The following is a 17,087-nucleotide window of genomic DNA, read 5'->3' as shown; positions in this document are numbered from 1 at the left end:
TGAAGTTCATAAAGTACTGATAGCAATTTCTTCATTACAAGAGGCAGAAGAAGAAACTTATATCTCCTCTGATTAAATGATATATTCACTGGATGAGTCTTCCTGCCAGCAAAAATGTGCAACTGCAAATTTGGCGGTTCTATTAGTTTGGAATTCAACAAATGGTATATATAGCTAAGCAAACACTGTATAGAAACTCAAAGATTGTTGTGAACTACAATGTTGTTAAGACATCAACAATTTTTTAAATAACGTTTTTCCCTCTGAGATTCTGGCATATGGCAAATGCTGTTTAGAATATTCCAAGTGGAATTTTTTCCCTGTACCTTCATTCAATACTTTTAAACTTACATCTTTTCCGGCAGGACCAGATGGACCTATAGCACCAGGAGGTCCTGGAGGGCCCTGAAAACAAGGAAGTAAAAAACAAATATATTTGTAAAGTTTTGCAATTTATTATTACATACTATGTGTATTCCTGAAGAAACCTCTTTTTGGAAAATACTTTCAATGTTCATGAAAACAACACTGAGTTAATATTATATCTCTATTATATACAATTTTTATGGTTTCTTAAACTTATTTTTAATAAAAATTTAAAGCATCGTATATACATATTTTATACTATATGTGTGCATTTATAAATCCAACTATAGGTCAACATTTTGGGGATAGTGAATATATCTAAATATGAAGGTATTTCTAAATATTTTGAAATATAGTATTAAAATAATTCTACCTTACTTGTTTATTTACACAGCACATCCTTCTGGAGAATTCAACTACATTATACTTATCTCTACTGTATTAAGTTTAAAAATGTATACATATATATAAATATATACACACATACATATATATGTAGAGTAGATACAAGGGTGAAATGAGTGTCTACACAAAAATGAAATCTGTATTTAATAGAGGATTTGTATCAATTCTGGGAAGTGGGCTACTGTGATGGCTAATTAACCAGGGAATTCCTATATTAAGTAGTAAATGTCTCTAAGATATCTAAACTGTTGAAAGAGTTCAAAAGACCTTTGAAACCAGTTCAAGTATCTTAAAAAATGCTATTTATTATTTAAAAATTTTAGTGTAAATTTAATCTACACTCTGTAGGGATCTATGCCTCTTTTAGAAAATGGAGGTAGTTTCTATATAGGTTGTCAATTTATTAAATATAGATTTAATTGTTACTTACTGAAGGACCAGCTTGCCCCGGTTCACCAGGGGGACCTTGGTATCCTGGGGAACCCTAGTAAGTAGAATGATATGCAAATGTTTAAAAAGTAACATAATCTTCATATTATTTATTTACATCCTGAAGGCAGTAAGAAATTGGGGTTTGTGAATGTAGTCAGCTAGTTTTATTCCAGTTTAGAAAGATTAAAACCAAAATATTTTTCATCTCAGAATAAAGTTAATGTATTCCATTCCATTCATTTCATTTCATTGTAACTGAATTGCTTTGAACTTTAAGCCATATTATAAGTAAATTAAACATATGGTTTAATTTTACCAAGGTTTTAATTGGTAGTTGTTGGTAGAAATGAATTAACTATGGAATTCTAACATCTTTGAAGGAATATTCAGTATCTTGCTTGTGACTTCTCTACTTAATTGTAATTATGCATGCTGGAATGGCTATATTACAGCAGGGTGTATACTAATTTCGTTTGTATATACATGAAGAAAACACCACTAATGGCTATACTTACAGGGGAGCCAGGATGACCAACTGTGCCAGGGGGACCGGGGGGGCCTGGGGGGCCCTGCAATGTAAATTTAAATGATAAATACAAAGTAAATGAATGTGAAATACTCTTTATTCATTTATCAAAGAGGAGAGTCTATTTAGAAATGATGGTGACATCTTTAAAAATGCAAACAATTGTTATTATCAAATTTTATAACCATTCATGGGTATGATTAATTTTATGAGATCTACTATGGAAGTCTCAGTAAGAAAACATCACTCTAAATGAAATTCTCACAGAATAAATAAAATTTATTGACAGATGTCATAAAATGTTGATCAGAACGCCTAAAGAAGGAAATTCAAAATCTGGAAAAATCAGCACAAAATGCTATGAGAATCCTTGCAATACTGGAGGGATACTGCCCTGATGAAGAAACTATTTATTACCTGGCAACCAAACTCACTGTGGAAAAATATTTGCATACTATAAATCCTATAATCCAAGTTTCTAAAATAATGATGTAAGTGAATCCCAAAGTTCATTACTATATTGATATAGATATCACAGTGTCAAACTCACATGGAGATTTAGATGTGTACATGAGAATCATACATAGGACAATGATAACTTGAGATAACAAGTTAATTTATCATTGTTCAGAAATACGGAATAAACTAGAAAACCTTCAGTTCTGTAGCACGCTGTTTCTAAATACTGATAATGAATTTATGAAACAACAGTTTGTAATTAAATTTTCTCTTGTTAAACACTTCTGCAATGTCAATAAGTGGTGGATTTATTTATTTTTTATTTTTCACTAAAAACTGTGTATCTGATTTAAAAATGAAATTAGTAATGTGAATGTAGCTAAGAACTGATGTTTACACAAGTTAATAAATTTCTCTGTATGGGTTTGAAAGATACCAAAAACTCACAACCCCTAAAACTGTAAGAGATTTATAAGATTCTTTTTTTTTGTAGTTTACAACATATCGATTCTAAGGGTCTTTCTTCAACACGCCGTCTGGATCTATTGGCAAAAATTTTGTCCTCTCTAGTTTTTGGAAGTCACAAATATGAGGTCCAATGATCTGGGCAGCAATCCTCCACAATCCCAGAGAATCCAGTGCCACGTTTTATTTACATTGACATACCTGTTACTTGCAGTGATAATACAATCTCTCCTAATGTTGCTTCCCTTAAGAGGCTTTCTATAGCAAGCATCATTTACACCGGACACCATGTATAATGAACGTGTGCCCATTTTGCTATTTTCTTCTATTAAAACTCTAGGTCATTTACATTGAGAGAAACCCTCTGGGTACAAGGTAAATAACTATTATTTAAGGTAGATGAACTTAAAGAATCAGTGAAATATTTGTGTTTGATTTGAGAATTGGATGTAAGACATATGATATTGGACATTCACCACTTAGAATGCCACGTAGAAAGTAGCACTTAATGAATGAAAAGACATAAAAAGAAAATTCTGAACAACCTTAGGTGAGAAATAATAACAGTGAAAATGAAAAGTAACATTTGATTAAAATTAGGGAACATAGGAGAGAGAGACGTAAGCATGAAGGCAGGTGGTCCCCAACACACATGACATGTAAGGAGGAGTGGCAATACAGGCACAGCACGACAGGAGGCGGGGAGGAGAACAAGTTAGGATAAAAGGGCCATGATAATGCTACCATTTTCTTTTCCAACCTTAATAAGAACTAATCTATTTTGTACAATTCCAGAAAAGCACTGCATTTTTGGAAGAACCACCATTCAAGATTTAACAAACTGGAAGGCCAAATTATGCTCTAAAATGCTGAGAAACATTTGTACATACGGCTGGTCCAGGATAGCCAGCGAGTCCTCCTATTCCTGTTCCAGCCTTGACATCATATGAATCAAACTGGGGAGAATAGTTCTGTAGCAAAAAGACCAGACAGATACAACGATTTTAATAGGGAGATCATAGTTATTTTCAAAAATATTTAGAAGTGCATGCAACATCAATCATCCACCGATAAAAGGTTTCTGCAAGCTAGAGGATGTGGTATATACTAATTAATTACCCTGTTTATCCAGTCTCTCTATAGCTTTAGATATTAAATATCCTACAGAAACACTGGCTTGTGTAATGCACAAATCTTTCAACTCATTGTATTCAATGTTAATTCCCTCAAATTTGTTCCTATATACTCTTACTCAAACTATTATTTCTAAGCAATATCTACAGCATTATAAACATAGGATTATCGACTGTTTGAGGGTGAGTCTTGATATTGTATAGTCCAACCTTCTCATTTTGAATGAAAAATGAAGTAAGATTACTTTTCCAACAGTTAATGATACAAGTAAAATTCATATCACCTGGCTTCTGGTTAATACACCTAAAAGATTCACCCCCAAATAAACATACCCATCGAAAATAAACAAAAGAAGAGTAGAAAGGTTCATATGATTATAGGTTCTTTTGGTGTTTATTTTATTTTGAGTTCTAGGTCTAAAGTTGGGTTCTATTTGGTTACCAGGTTATGAATAAGTCAGACAATATCTTTTGCTTGTTGAATTGCTTTTTGAAAAGCACATTTTTAACCTCATAGAGATTTATCATATATGTTTTCTAGTTTGCCTAACTTCATGCAGCAGAAATTTTGTCATATTTATTTGTTTGGTTATTTGTTTTACATGCAGTTAGTTGATTGCAATGCTTCTGGAGGAGCTGGCTGTTCTCTGAAGGCTTAGCAAGAGCAGTTGCATAGGCATGAATAATCCTGTTGATTTGAAGTCAGTAAAGAATATTCACAGCTCTTCAACTGCTTTTTGTAAAAAAAAAATAACTTCCAGAGTCTTTACCATTAGTGTAAGAAGGGGAATAAAGTATATCTGTAGCACTTCCTAAATTCTGTATGTTATTTCTTTTGGGAGTTAATAGTTCATTCTGAAACACAATGCATATGTTAAATACCTGCTAAGAAGTTGGGAAATTTTGCAAAAATATGTAAATATTAACAATAGCATTTTGAGTAAGAGTGAAGAGTGAGTACTTATAAAGCACTTAGAATAGTGCTTAGCACATGTAAGCACTAAATAAGAATTTGCTAAATACATAAAATCAGAGAATAGATATAAAAGTCCACAATAGCGAGATGTAATATAGGCTTAAGAAAGAAGATGAACTAGTAGTTTCATAGAGGGAATCTTTCAGTCTTGTAATTTATTACCTGAGGACCAGTAGGGCATGATTCACAGATTCCAGGGGGGCCAGGAGAACCAGGGGAACCTGGTTGTCCTGGAATACCAGGGTCACCATTTCTCCCAGGAATACCAGGAGGGCCCTAAAAAAATATCAGAGGTAAAAATAAACAAAACAGTGAGAAGTCCTAGTGACTCAGAATCATTACCAAATTTGTAGCTTCTCTGCTTTATAATATTAAGAATCAATATAAAATATTTTCTTGGGAGTAAATACACTTTTATACAAATCATGTGAATAATTTAAGTGCAATGCATTCCTTTGTATATTGATCTATATTTTATTTTTCAAACTGATAAGATAAAGACATTATATGAAGTTAGGGAAATTTTAATATTTAGATGTGTGATTATGGATTCTCAGTTTGTCATTTGGTGTCATCATTCAAATGTGTAGTACTAAAGAAAATGTGTTAACTCTGAAAGTTAAAATCTGGAAAGGATACAAAAAGAGAAAACAAAACAAAACAAAACAAACTATTCCTGGCACTATCATTAGCATTAACTCTGTCCTACTGAAGAATGTTACTTACTGGATCTCCCTTGGGGCCTTGAGGTCCTTGACCATTAGGAGGGCGAGTAGGCTGAAAAAATGGAAAAGATACAGATTTAAAAAGACATATTTACTTCTTAATCAAGATTACATTCAATCTCTAGCTTTAAATTGGAATTGCACCTTTTACTTGTAATACCAACATGACTATTTGACAGACATAACTTTTATTTCCCTTCAGTCTCTTATGATATAGGAGCTATTCATGTGTTTAAATACGAATCTTGAAGATGTACAATTTTTTCTTTAAACTTACAGCAGTTGGAGGCTGTGGGCAAACTGCACAACATTCTCCAAATGGGATTTCTGGGTTAGGGCAGTCTAATTCTTGATCATCACATATTATGTCATCGCAGAGAACAGATCCTGAGTCACAGACGCATATTTGGCATGGTTCTGGTTTCCAGACATCTCTATCCGCATAGGACTGACCAAGATGGGAGCACCCTCCTTCAACAGCTGAAAAATGAGTTAGATGATATGATTTTTGCTGAGAAGGAAACTCTTCTGTTTTGCTGAGATGTAATGTTTGTTATGCTGTCATGACTCTTTACAATAGCCAAGTGGACATAGTATGGAATAAATCATTTCTTCCTGTCACTAGAAAATCATAATTTCCTTACATAATTTTCTAAGTAGAAAGAGACCACTTAGAATACCAAATCTCTTTACTAACATAAATTTGACACACCATAGTCAATTTTCTTTAGGACCAACAGCTATTTTAATTTCATTTGTAGTAAGGACTTAACAGCAATGGATATCACACAAGCATTTAAACATTTATTTATTAATTGTGCAATTAAAAATAAGCCTTTCTACCCAATTGCTATTCTTTGCTTTAACAGTAGATGGGAGCATTAAACTAAAAAGATGATTTTGTCACTAACTTTGTCTGGATTTTATTAACTAAATTGAGAAAACTGACCTAATCTTTGCAGCATAAAACTCTTCCAGATTTTCCTGGGAAAACTTTAACAAAGCTTATTGTACTTATTGAATGTCACTGCTAGCTCTGTTAGGCATTAGTAGGTCAACATGATATGACACAATACATTGTATATCCAATATGGATATAAAGAGGTTTTCAAGTCACCAAAAAAAAAAAAAAAAGAAGAAGAAGAAGAAGAAAAGAAAAAGAAAAAGAAAAAGAAAGAAAGCAAAGAGAAAAAACAATGTTTTTAAAACAAATATTGGCAAGAAATAAGTAAAAGTAAGAGGAAAAAATATGAATCAAGACCATGTGTATTTGTGGCCTAAAATGGTAAAAAATTTGCTTCAACCAAAATTTTAGACTTGCTTCCTAATTATATGCAAGGTACTGAAATTTCATAAGCTTTCACAATGAATCAGCTTAGGGGCTGCCAAAATAAAACCTGGTCTTAATTCTTAAAGCATTAGCTGTGGATTGTGGTTCAATACAACTTTAGTTCTTGAGAATTACTGTGATAGTTTGCCAGTGACTCAGTAAATAAATGCTGTTTCTAAACATCTACAAAAAATTTTGCGAACAACAAACGATATATTATTCTGTAATTTGTATTTTTTGTGAAACATTGAAATTTTTATTTTCTCAAAACCAAGAAATTTAAAATGTCTGCTGAGGGAGGCCTGCTTTGGAGGGAGCAAGTAGTTTAAAACTACCCTTTTTGCTGCCTGGTGGCAAAGAAGCATTTTAGTGGTCATGAGATTTTTCCATCTTGACACTACATACGGCCACAAAGATCATCTTTTTAAGTTTTTGTTTCTATATCCTCTCCCTATCTGGAATAATAATAATTTAGGTTTACAGTTAAAAATTTTTGAGTTTAGAGGTTTAGCTGATTTGGTAGAGAATTTCAGAATGTATAGACTCTCCACAGAACTGAAATTGCTTCCATGTCTCATTTCCATGTAAGAATGCAGATACAAATTTGATGATCTTGTGTGACACACCCTTGATCAATTCAAGAAGTGTGAAGATTCATTCTTACTTTGTATTACAATTTCCCAGTGTGGTCAACAGCTATGAAAAGAAAGCATGATTGTTTCATTGCAATTTTAAATAGGCAAGAAAGAATCTGTTTATTTAGAGAAGTTATTCTAGTTCCTTCTCCATGTTTGAAACACATATACGAGAACATGGAAAAGTTATATTTTCTAAGCTTTTAAAGGATCATTTTTTTTATTCCTAGTGAACATAAAAGCTGAATACCAAAATACTTATCTCAGTGCAAATGAAATAGGACTATTTGAATGGTGTTACGGAAAATATATTCAGGAGAAGAGCAATGTTGTTCATACTATTATGAACAATAATACTATAAGAGGGTCTACACATTAAACTCATTTGTTCTGTAAGCAGAACTGACATCTTATATTTAAGAACTAAGTTCATTGGCTTGCGGGAAAGGTCTGATAATTTTCAGATGGAAGATTTTCAGTAAAATCACTTGAAACACATTCTTTCATCTTTGCATTAGTACCCCTTTCTTAAAATGAATCATTTTAAAACTTTCTTGAAATCGACTTAATAGAAAATGTTCCTACAGATTAGTTTCAGCTCAAGATTTTCCCATTAATAGTGTGGATTTCAAGCCCCATCTTCCCACCCCTGAAAATACTGCTAGTTTGTACTAATTATTCTTTCAGGTCTTTGTCTCTGGATCAGGAATATCTTTGTACATTTAATACAGCATGTGGGTTATAATAAGTAGCTATTGAACACCAATGGCATATTAAAGACAAGTGAGGATTAGTTCAAGCTAGGTTCAAACATTTCATATTCCAAATATCTTCTCTTCCTATGTTATTAACCTGCCTTGAAATGAACAGAAATCTTTTTTCTCCCTGTGTATTCATCCTCCTGTGGTTCTTTCTCATTGAGGGTGTCCTCACATCACTAGAAATACAGCACTTTCCATTTGCTCTGCAAACTACTAAACAAGCAAAATATTGACTTATGAAAATTGTAAACTAATTTGTTAGAATTGGGTTAAATGCAATGTTGTATAAATGAAAAATGTTGTTTAGTTGCTTCTTTCCAAACATTATCAGAAACCTTGCATAGCATTCTTTTTAAAACACAGAGGCTTCAATATAAAGGCTTAGTTATTTTAGTAAACTTTTCCTTTTTTTTAATTGCTATATTCTTAGGGTAATTTTTTTTCTTCTCACTTACACATAACAGTTAACATGATGTATATATGCTTTATTTTACTTTAGAAAGTCATGTAGTTCAAAGTACAAGAAGAAAGTTGGAATGCTTAAAAAATAAGAATTAATGCAGTTTTGTGTATTGCCATAACTTATTTTACATCTATCTGAAAGAAATTTGGCTCTCCTGAAAAGTCAGTTCCTATAGAAACTTGTGGTTGAAAATCAGCCCTTTCTCTGTTTCTTTACCCCTGTCACCTTTGCTGCAAGAATGAAGTTTTGTACTCTTTCCTGTAATTTGTTGTTCTGTGCATGACAAGACATGGTTAACAATATGTTCTGCTGGAAACTAAACCTCTTACACAGATGTCTCATGGCCCTCAGTTTAAGTGCCTAGTTGTATGTGGGAAAATAATGGCAAAGCCAAGAAAAAGAGTGTTTTGTTTTCAAGAGGTATAAAATGCTCTAGTTAGACATTTGCAGCATTTAGAAATAGAACAGAAGAAGGGATTCAAAAATATATCATCTCATATTATTCCCTTCTTTTCTTAGATATTTACATTCAGAGCAGCTTTGATAAAAAGTAAGTTAAATATGCTTGCAAACATATTAAATAAAAAGTAAATAATCTCGTTTTTACTACTGGACAAAGTAATTGATTTTCCAGTCACTTCTTTTATTGTCGTTTAACTAAGTCTCCCTGCTCCAATCTGTAATTAATTTTAAACTCTACCTCCCATGCCAATTGATGTTTCTGTTCCTTATTACAAAACATAGTTCTGAAATAAATTTACTTGTGGTCACACAAGCAATGCATTAGACTAAATCATCTCCTGGCTGGGATCTAAATTATAAAACAAAATAAAGCTAGCACATGATATAATCCACTCAGCTTCTTCTTTTCTAACTCTCTGTTTTATAACTTCAGAGAAAAATTAAACCAAGTAACTTAATTTTATACATCTAGATGTGCTTACAGCTTACTTTTTTATTGTTTTTGTTTGCATTCTTCTAATGTTAAACCATGCTGACCTGAAAGAATCTTATTGCTGTGGCTAAAAAAATAATGCAAATCATGCTTGTCCTAATACCATTTTTGGAGTAAAAATGCTTACCTAAAGAATTTAATTAAATTGTTCATTTAACTTGAGTGACATGATTTTTTTTCTTTTCTCTTCTTTCTAAATCTTTATCTGAGAAAAGGTGTTTTTAATCTGAAAATCTGAAAATCACAGATGTGATATGTAAATTATCACGTTTTTGTTACTTTAGAAAGTTGAATATTTTGTGAGTGTGGTTCAGTTTTCAACTGAAATATGTTTGGTTTGGCAGTCAGTGTTTGGAAAACATATGTTTTTATTAAATATGTTTCTGTTGCTTATGCATTTATCATAATATCTTAAAATATATTAGATGAGTTAACAAAAAGGACTCTGAAGGAAGTATCTGTAGACATTACAGATGGATAATTTCAATTAAAAATGCTGTTTCTCATGGACAAAGTAGATTCTGCTTATTCTTGTCCCCACCAGAAGAAAAAAAAGAAAACTTTATGTATTTCTAGATATTCCTTGGTTTAATTCTGAACATTTCTAGATGTTCCTTTGCTTTATTCTTTATAGATATATAATTTTTATGCCTCCAATTAGAAATTTCCTTTAGGTTGGTTAATATAATATTTTATTCTGCCAAAAATAAAAATAATTAGAAAATTAGAAAATTAAAATATCGTATATGTAACCATCAGCAATTATATCTATAATATAGTGTGATTAGTGTCAAATTACAAGAGAACTGAAGAAAATATACTCTATTTGTTCTATTACAGTTGGCAAACATCTTTAAATTTTCTACCTTGATAACCAAATTTTTACATATTAAAATTTCTTATCACTAAGTCACTAAGTACTTTAATTTTCTCTTTAGAGTAATTTTATTTGCCAATGTAAATAAAACTAGTGCTAGGCAGAGCTTGCATGGTGCCTCCTATGTTGTAGGCACTGTTCTAAGTGGTTTGCCTGTCTGTTTTACTTAATCGCCCTATGAGTTGAGTGCTGTCATAATCTCATTTTACAGATGAGGAATCTGAGACACGGAAACCTTCTGCAATTTCCTCAAGGTTACATGGTCCAGGGTAAAACTAAGATTTGAATCTAGAAAGACTTTCTCTAAATTTGATATTCTTAACTACTGCATTCTATTCCCTTTCTGCTGTTTCAAAGACTGGGTAGGTTTAGAGAGATCAACTTCAAAGCTCTGTCCCATATAGTTTGTAAGCCCTGCAAGGTTAAAATCAGAGTTTCAAAGGGTAGATTTTTAAGGGATAGCAGTTCTTTCCAAGATAGCTATTCTATCTTGTCTCAAAACAGGAAGATAACATCTGGAGTTGAATTCTATTGTTTATTTTCTCTTGACCTTATTAAAAAGAGTTCTATCTCCAAGGTAACCCTGATGACATTCAGACCACCAACAGGATAAAACATGTGAGTCAGAAACCCATCATACATTTTACTATGTACAGAGAGGTAGGATTCTAACATTAACAACAATAATAAACAGAGAAGCATGCTATATCCAATGCAAAAACATGTTTAAGATGTCTCACTAAGACACTAATTTTCAGAAAACATAGTTGCTAAAGGAGTCATATTAATGAACTTCTAACTTCATTAGACGTTTCTCTTGAATGAAACTTGGACATTATGAACATTCTATGCAACTGCATAGAGCATTTCTATGATTTTAATTTATTTGAAAAATGTAGTCTCTGTGTGTCATCCTCTACACCAAACACTATAGGGAAAAAAAAAAGCTGCAGAAAAAGATATGCCATTTTACTGAAGCAGTAATTTCTCAGAGCTAGTGTTCAAGGCAAATTTAACTTTTAATAATTTCTGGATCCTTTATCTTTGATTTTTACATCTTTTGGGCATTTTGACTTTTGCCCTCTTTGAACTTTTCATTTAGTTCATTAAGATTATATTTTAAACAGCAGTGCTTGACCTTAGTGATGGAAAAAACAATGGTTTTATTAGTTAATCTGAAAGGAATTCACTTCTGCTGTGTATTCATTAGGCACAGACAGGAATTCTTTCTAGTGGTTAATGTAACTCCCCAAAGTGCAGTTAACAAATGATTTGTGCAAGAATAGCTATCTCATTTTTTCCGTTGTCATCTTGACATGAAACAGGCAAAGTTTCCCCTTTAAAAATTCTGCATTTTTTTTTTTAACCTTTTTTTTTTTTTTTTTTTTTTTTCTTTTTGAGTGTGGAAAACAATGAGACTGAACTCTTTCTTAGGGAAAACTATTTTACCAGAAACAGTTCAGAGACATTTCCAGAAAGTTATTGGAGACCTGGAAACCTTACAAACGTTCCTTATGTCTAGCAAAAGCAATAACATCTTTCATCGATAAAGTTTTAGCTCTTAAGCAATCCACTTTAATCACTTCAAGGCGGTGATATCACTTGATGTTACAAAGTAAAAGACCTGGCTACGTAATCTTTCAAACTCTGCACAAAAGAAGAGTCATCCACAATGGAAACCATGCGGTTTCGGGTAGATGGCGCTCTTTTCTCTGAGTGACAACTCAAAGTCTGTCATGTGACTCACTATAGGTGTGGAACAGGGTCTTTCCTGAGGAGCTATCTTTCAGTCTCAATTACAATTCTGGTAAATTTATAGCCAATGGTTTTTGATGTTTTAAAATATGTCTGTAGATAAGACGTCAACTTAGAATCTGAATTAGTTAAAAGGCACTTAATCACAGTCTTTCCTTCTTTCCCAGAACTGTCCCTGTGGCTTTGCTCTCCTCTCTTGTAATGCCAAGATCCTTAATTACAGAGTTTAATCAGAATATCTATTTACTTACAGGCCTTTAGGTCATCTGATATTGAATACTCTGGAAGTGGCAAGAAAATGCGAGGTATCATGAACAAAACCCACAAAATTTTGTATCAATAATACTTTATTAAAATTTATAATATCACAGAATAGATGATAATTTCTTATGATTAAATCATAAGCTTCTGAGACTCTGGGTTAAAAAATAAATTTACCAGTTTAAAGTTGAGTATTAAACAGATAAATACCTACCCTTTTTGGACTTCTAGGAAGGCATTAGCTCATACATTTTTTAGGACAATATATGATTTTTTAGTACCTTTTTTCAATGACAAATAGTCATAAAAATAAGAAAATTCAGATACTCTGAGTTTAATGTATATTTTGTGTTTTCTAATCTTCTAGGATTTAATATAATTTTTGTTCTAGTCTAAATTCTGTTATTTTCTAGTGTTCAAATCTCAACTTATCCATCAAATCCATGTTTGATGACTGACACTAACATATGTGAGCAATTATGCAGTCTCTCCTCTTAAAATTACAATTATTTCTAGTGACTTTATGCTATATATTTTTTTATTAGTTCAGTATGTTTAATTGTAGGGACACCACAAACCAGAAAATTTTAATGTTACCTGATTAGTTTCAAATTCTCTCTTAAAGCATAATGGAAAGTAGACTCTCATAACATGTAATAAGGAACTGATTCTTTGAGTACATTTACAGTTTTGAAGTTCTGAAACCACTAAATACCCAGTTCATTTTGGTAGAATTATCAGTGTAGCAAAATATTGAAGCTCAAACATTAGAACACTTTTAATTAAAATAAGGTTTCTCTCCCTCCCTGAATGAAGCAATATTACTTAGTAATAGTTGTCTATACATCTGTCTATAAGCAGTGAGTTCTACTTATGTCAAATAAAGACTGCATCATAGACATGAAAAATATTTTTAAAAAACAGCCATATGTGGAATTTTGAAAATGGCCATAACATTTAAGCTCATTTTCAAAAAGCCTTTGAATATTGTTACTATTGTGTTTGTGTGGGAGAGTGTATATTTTGCAACATTTTATCAGTAATATACTAATTTCCTTAGGAAAGCAGTGTTTAAAATTTAAAATACACACATGTAATATTTTAAAATCTCATCAAAAAATAGGAATTCAGCTATGTAACATTAATATTGGCATTAGTTATGTAAATAGTAACTTTGCCTGGCAGCCACTAGGTGGCGGGCGTTTGAACTTAAAATTTGGCATGTTCATATAAACTGCAGGAAATATAAAACAGAACACGTTTCTCCATTGGTAGAATAAAACACACGAGTTAAATAAAACTTTCACAAATTTGTGCAAAGACTAAAATTTTTTGTGAGAACATGTTTTATGTTCACTCCAGAAAACTCCTGCGCGTGGACTAGAAGTTAGCGTTCATAAGAGCTGTGCTGTTTCTGGAGTTATTAGGTTATTTACAAGGAACCCCAACCTCAGAACTTTATGTTCTGAGTATGCTGTATATTCAGCTACTTCTTGTAACCTCCCCAAAGCTTATCCACCAGCAGAATTTTCTTGTAAAACCCATAGAGAACATAAGATGCACTGTCTTAAAACACCTGAACTTTTTTTTTGATATGACAAAAACAATAATCTGAACAAAATTCCTTTCAACTCTTTTTGAGCTTAAGAGCATATAAACATATCAACAAAATTTCGCAGCATTTTATTTTTTTCAGCTAAGGAGAAAAGGGAAAATTAAAAAAATATATGTGATAGGTGATGTCAAGAAAATGTAAGTATCAAATACTCTTTTTCTCTCTAAAATTAGATTGAGAAGAAAAATAGCCTTAGTGCTTAGAAAAGATTGTAACCACTAGGCAACTACAAATATTTTGTAAATCTTTTAAACTAAAAAGCAAAGGTTTGTAGTCTTTTCAGTAAATAAGAACTATGATTTTTTTCTGCTCAGAAAGATTTGAACTTCCAAAAAAGAGCAAGTCTTTGTTGGGGTGGTGGGGGCTGGTAGTCATTTGGTATCATAAGGAAGGACTGGGAGTTTAGCATCTTCTGGGAGGGATAGGATAGGGAGAGATAGTTAGGATAGGATAGTATGGAGAGAGGGATCAGAAAGCAAGAAGGATTGAGAGTTTAGGGTAAAGAAAGGGTGAAGAGGCAAAGGGAGGGAATGAAAAAAGAGATGGAGGCAGGGCTCCTGGGGGGTATGGAGGGAGTGACAGGGAAGGAGAGACAGAGGAGGAGAGATGGGCTTGCCTAGGAAAGGGGTGGGGTGATGAGTGAAGGAACAAAAGGGGGAGGAGGTCTAAGGAGCCAAAAGGGGTGGAGTGATAAGGAGGGGAAAGGAAGGGAGAGGAGGAATAAGGGGGAGAGGAAACTAAGGGAACAAGGAATATGGGTGTTTCTTTTCTTTTATGGCCTTGGGCTGAATATAACTGAAGAAATGACATTGGGTGTTTCCTCCCCGCCCCCCGCCACAACTTACATGTATTACCTGTGAGGACACCAAAGATATTTGCTATTACAAACAAAAAAGCTAATTCACATACACCATATTTGCAAAAACTATGGGTTTAAGTGTAATCATGTTTAATTAAGTACAAATAGAAACTGATGTCTAATAATTTCTTCTAGCTATCTTTAAATTTAGCATTTAAATACTTAGAAATAAGTATTTGATTTATTTCACAGAAATATGAAAGTTTGTACTCTAGTTAGTCTAGTACTCTCATAACTATGAGGAACACAAGAATTAAAAGAAATATTTTCATATAAATAATGAGACAAATGTGTATTTTGGGACAGAGAAATTAGAACATGAAAACCATTGCATGCTCTTATTACAAAATATAGCAAACCAGCTCTTTGAAGTGAAAAGTACTAGTGTCTATACCTTGTTTAGAGTAAAGTCAAAACATGCCTGTTGAAAACATTTTTAAAAATATTCTGTTCTTTAATGGGAATGCAGTTAAAATGTAGAACGTGTGGAAAATGGAAATATGGATTAATCAACTATGTAAGTGCTTGAAACAAAATAAAAACAGGAACGATGAAATCTTTTTAGCAGTTTGAACCCGTTTAAAGAATGTTGATAGATATTACCTTGTTGTCATTTTACAGAAATAAATTCAAAGATTCTAATAATATGCAGTATCTTCTGTTAGACTCTTGTTAATGCATGCTATTTTTAAAAATGCATTATCTTATAGAGAAAACAATACTCAATACTCTATCTTTACAAAGAATCCAGCACACAAAGGGGAACATAAAATTATTATACAAAGGAGAACATAAAATTATTACAGGAGACCAATAACTTCCAGACTGCCTAGGGAAGCATTCCAAGATGTTAGCACTCCAGGAGTGGAACTTTTAAAAGCCATTTTAGAAAGTTCCCAGTGCCTTTAACATGAAAACAAGTTAGTACAAGAAAATCTCTGTGTTAAACAACCAGAGAATTTTTAAATACACACACGATGCTATTCTTTTTAAACAAATGTGAAAAGCACAATTACGGTCAGTTCAACATTTTACAATTGGAAGGTTATACAGGAAATTATCTGTTAGGAGGTTGATTGCTCCCGTTACACTTCTTTGTGAGAGACATAAAGACAAAAACCCCATAAAGTTTCATGAAATCAGTGCCTACTCACCTTCCTGTTGTGCCAAAATAACAGTGGGATGAAGCAGAGCGAGAAGTAACCAGGTCCCCTTTTGCACAAAGCTCATCATGTCTAAATATCAGACATGAGACTCTTTGTGCAAAAAGGAGAAAAGAAAAGCAGTTCAAAGTAGCACCATCAGTTGTTCCCTGCCCTTCAGCACCGGGCCCGTCATAAAACTCAGCCACTGAGATTCCTTTGCTTTGGCCTTAAATAGGAAAAAGTTTGGCTTCCTTTACTTTCCAGCCCCTTTCTGAAATATGAGAGCAGCACCCATCCCCTTAGCAGTAAAAGAAATGATTAATATTTCTTTTTCCCTTATAGAAGACACAACCCAGAGTAAGAAAAATAGCACATCTGGAGCTTGTGTTCATCTGCTTATGTATAAGTTGTTACATATTTTATTATCACAGATAGGTCTGTAAAACTTAAGAACATATATAGAAATGCTCTGCCTTGTGTTTTAATATATAAGAATTAAATGCATGTTTTTTTTAATTCCCCTTATAACACTCACAACTGCATAACTTTGAGAAATTGCTTGATGTCCATTTCTTGGGCATGGCTAATTCACAAAACTTATCTTCCTAGAAGATTTTTATACTGGAATTTTGCCAGAATCCCCTCTGACTCAATTTAATTAAGGAACTGTAAGAGATTAACTGAAAGAAAAGCCTCTCCTGTCCCTTCTACTCATCCACCTACCCTGGGTCCTGGATGTTAAATTTCAGGCAAGTGTCAAAAGACTAAGTTTTTGAGCTATGTTGGAACGGCATCCTAAAAGTTAGATGCTTATCTATAGCTGTTTCCATTCCTCACAAATTTCTTTAGCAAGCCAGGGTATTTTCTCAGAAGATTTCCAATGTTTATGCTGCTTGGGAAAGCCAGAAAACAATTTTCTAAGGAAAAATTCAGCCTTTTCATCT

The 17,087-nt window shown here is 32.7% G+C and overlaps 1 protein-coding gene across 1 annotated transcript in view; it reads right to left on the bottom strand.

Annotated features, from left to right (window-relative positions):
• The window catches only part of COL3A1 (collagen type III alpha 1 chain), a 39,798-nt gene extending 23,475 nt beyond the window's left edge, over positions 1-16,323 (bottom strand). The window contains exons 1-8 of the mRNA XM_063094978.1: positions 16,153-16,323; positions 5,765-5,967; positions 5,489-5,539; positions 4,925-5,038; positions 3,544-3,624; positions 1,719-1,772; positions 1,202-1,255; positions 352-405 (exon numbers count right to left, since the gene is read on the bottom strand). Of these exons, the coding sequence (XP_062951048.1) occupies positions 352-405; positions 1,202-1,255; positions 1,719-1,772; positions 3,544-3,624; positions 4,925-5,038; positions 5,489-5,539; positions 5,765-5,967; positions 16,153-16,231 (690 nt within the window). The 5' untranslated portion in view covers positions 16,232-16,323. The remainder of the gene's footprint in view (positions 1-351; positions 406-1,201; positions 1,256-1,718; positions 1,773-3,543; positions 3,625-4,924; positions 5,039-5,488; positions 5,540-5,764; positions 5,968-16,152) is intronic.
• Positions 16,324-17,087: the final 764 nt, after the last annotated feature.

Source organism: Cynocephalus volans, chromosome 1, assembly GCF_027409185.1.
Source record: "Cynocephalus volans isolate mCynVol1 chromosome 1, mCynVol1.pri, whole genome shotgun sequence".
In the NCBI taxonomy this organism is placed as follows: Eukaryota; Metazoa; Chordata; class Mammalia; order Dermoptera; family Cynocephalidae; genus Cynocephalus; species Cynocephalus volans.
The sequence above is the reverse complement of the archived record's forward strand: the minus strand, read 5'-3'. Positions and strand labels throughout refer to the sequence as shown.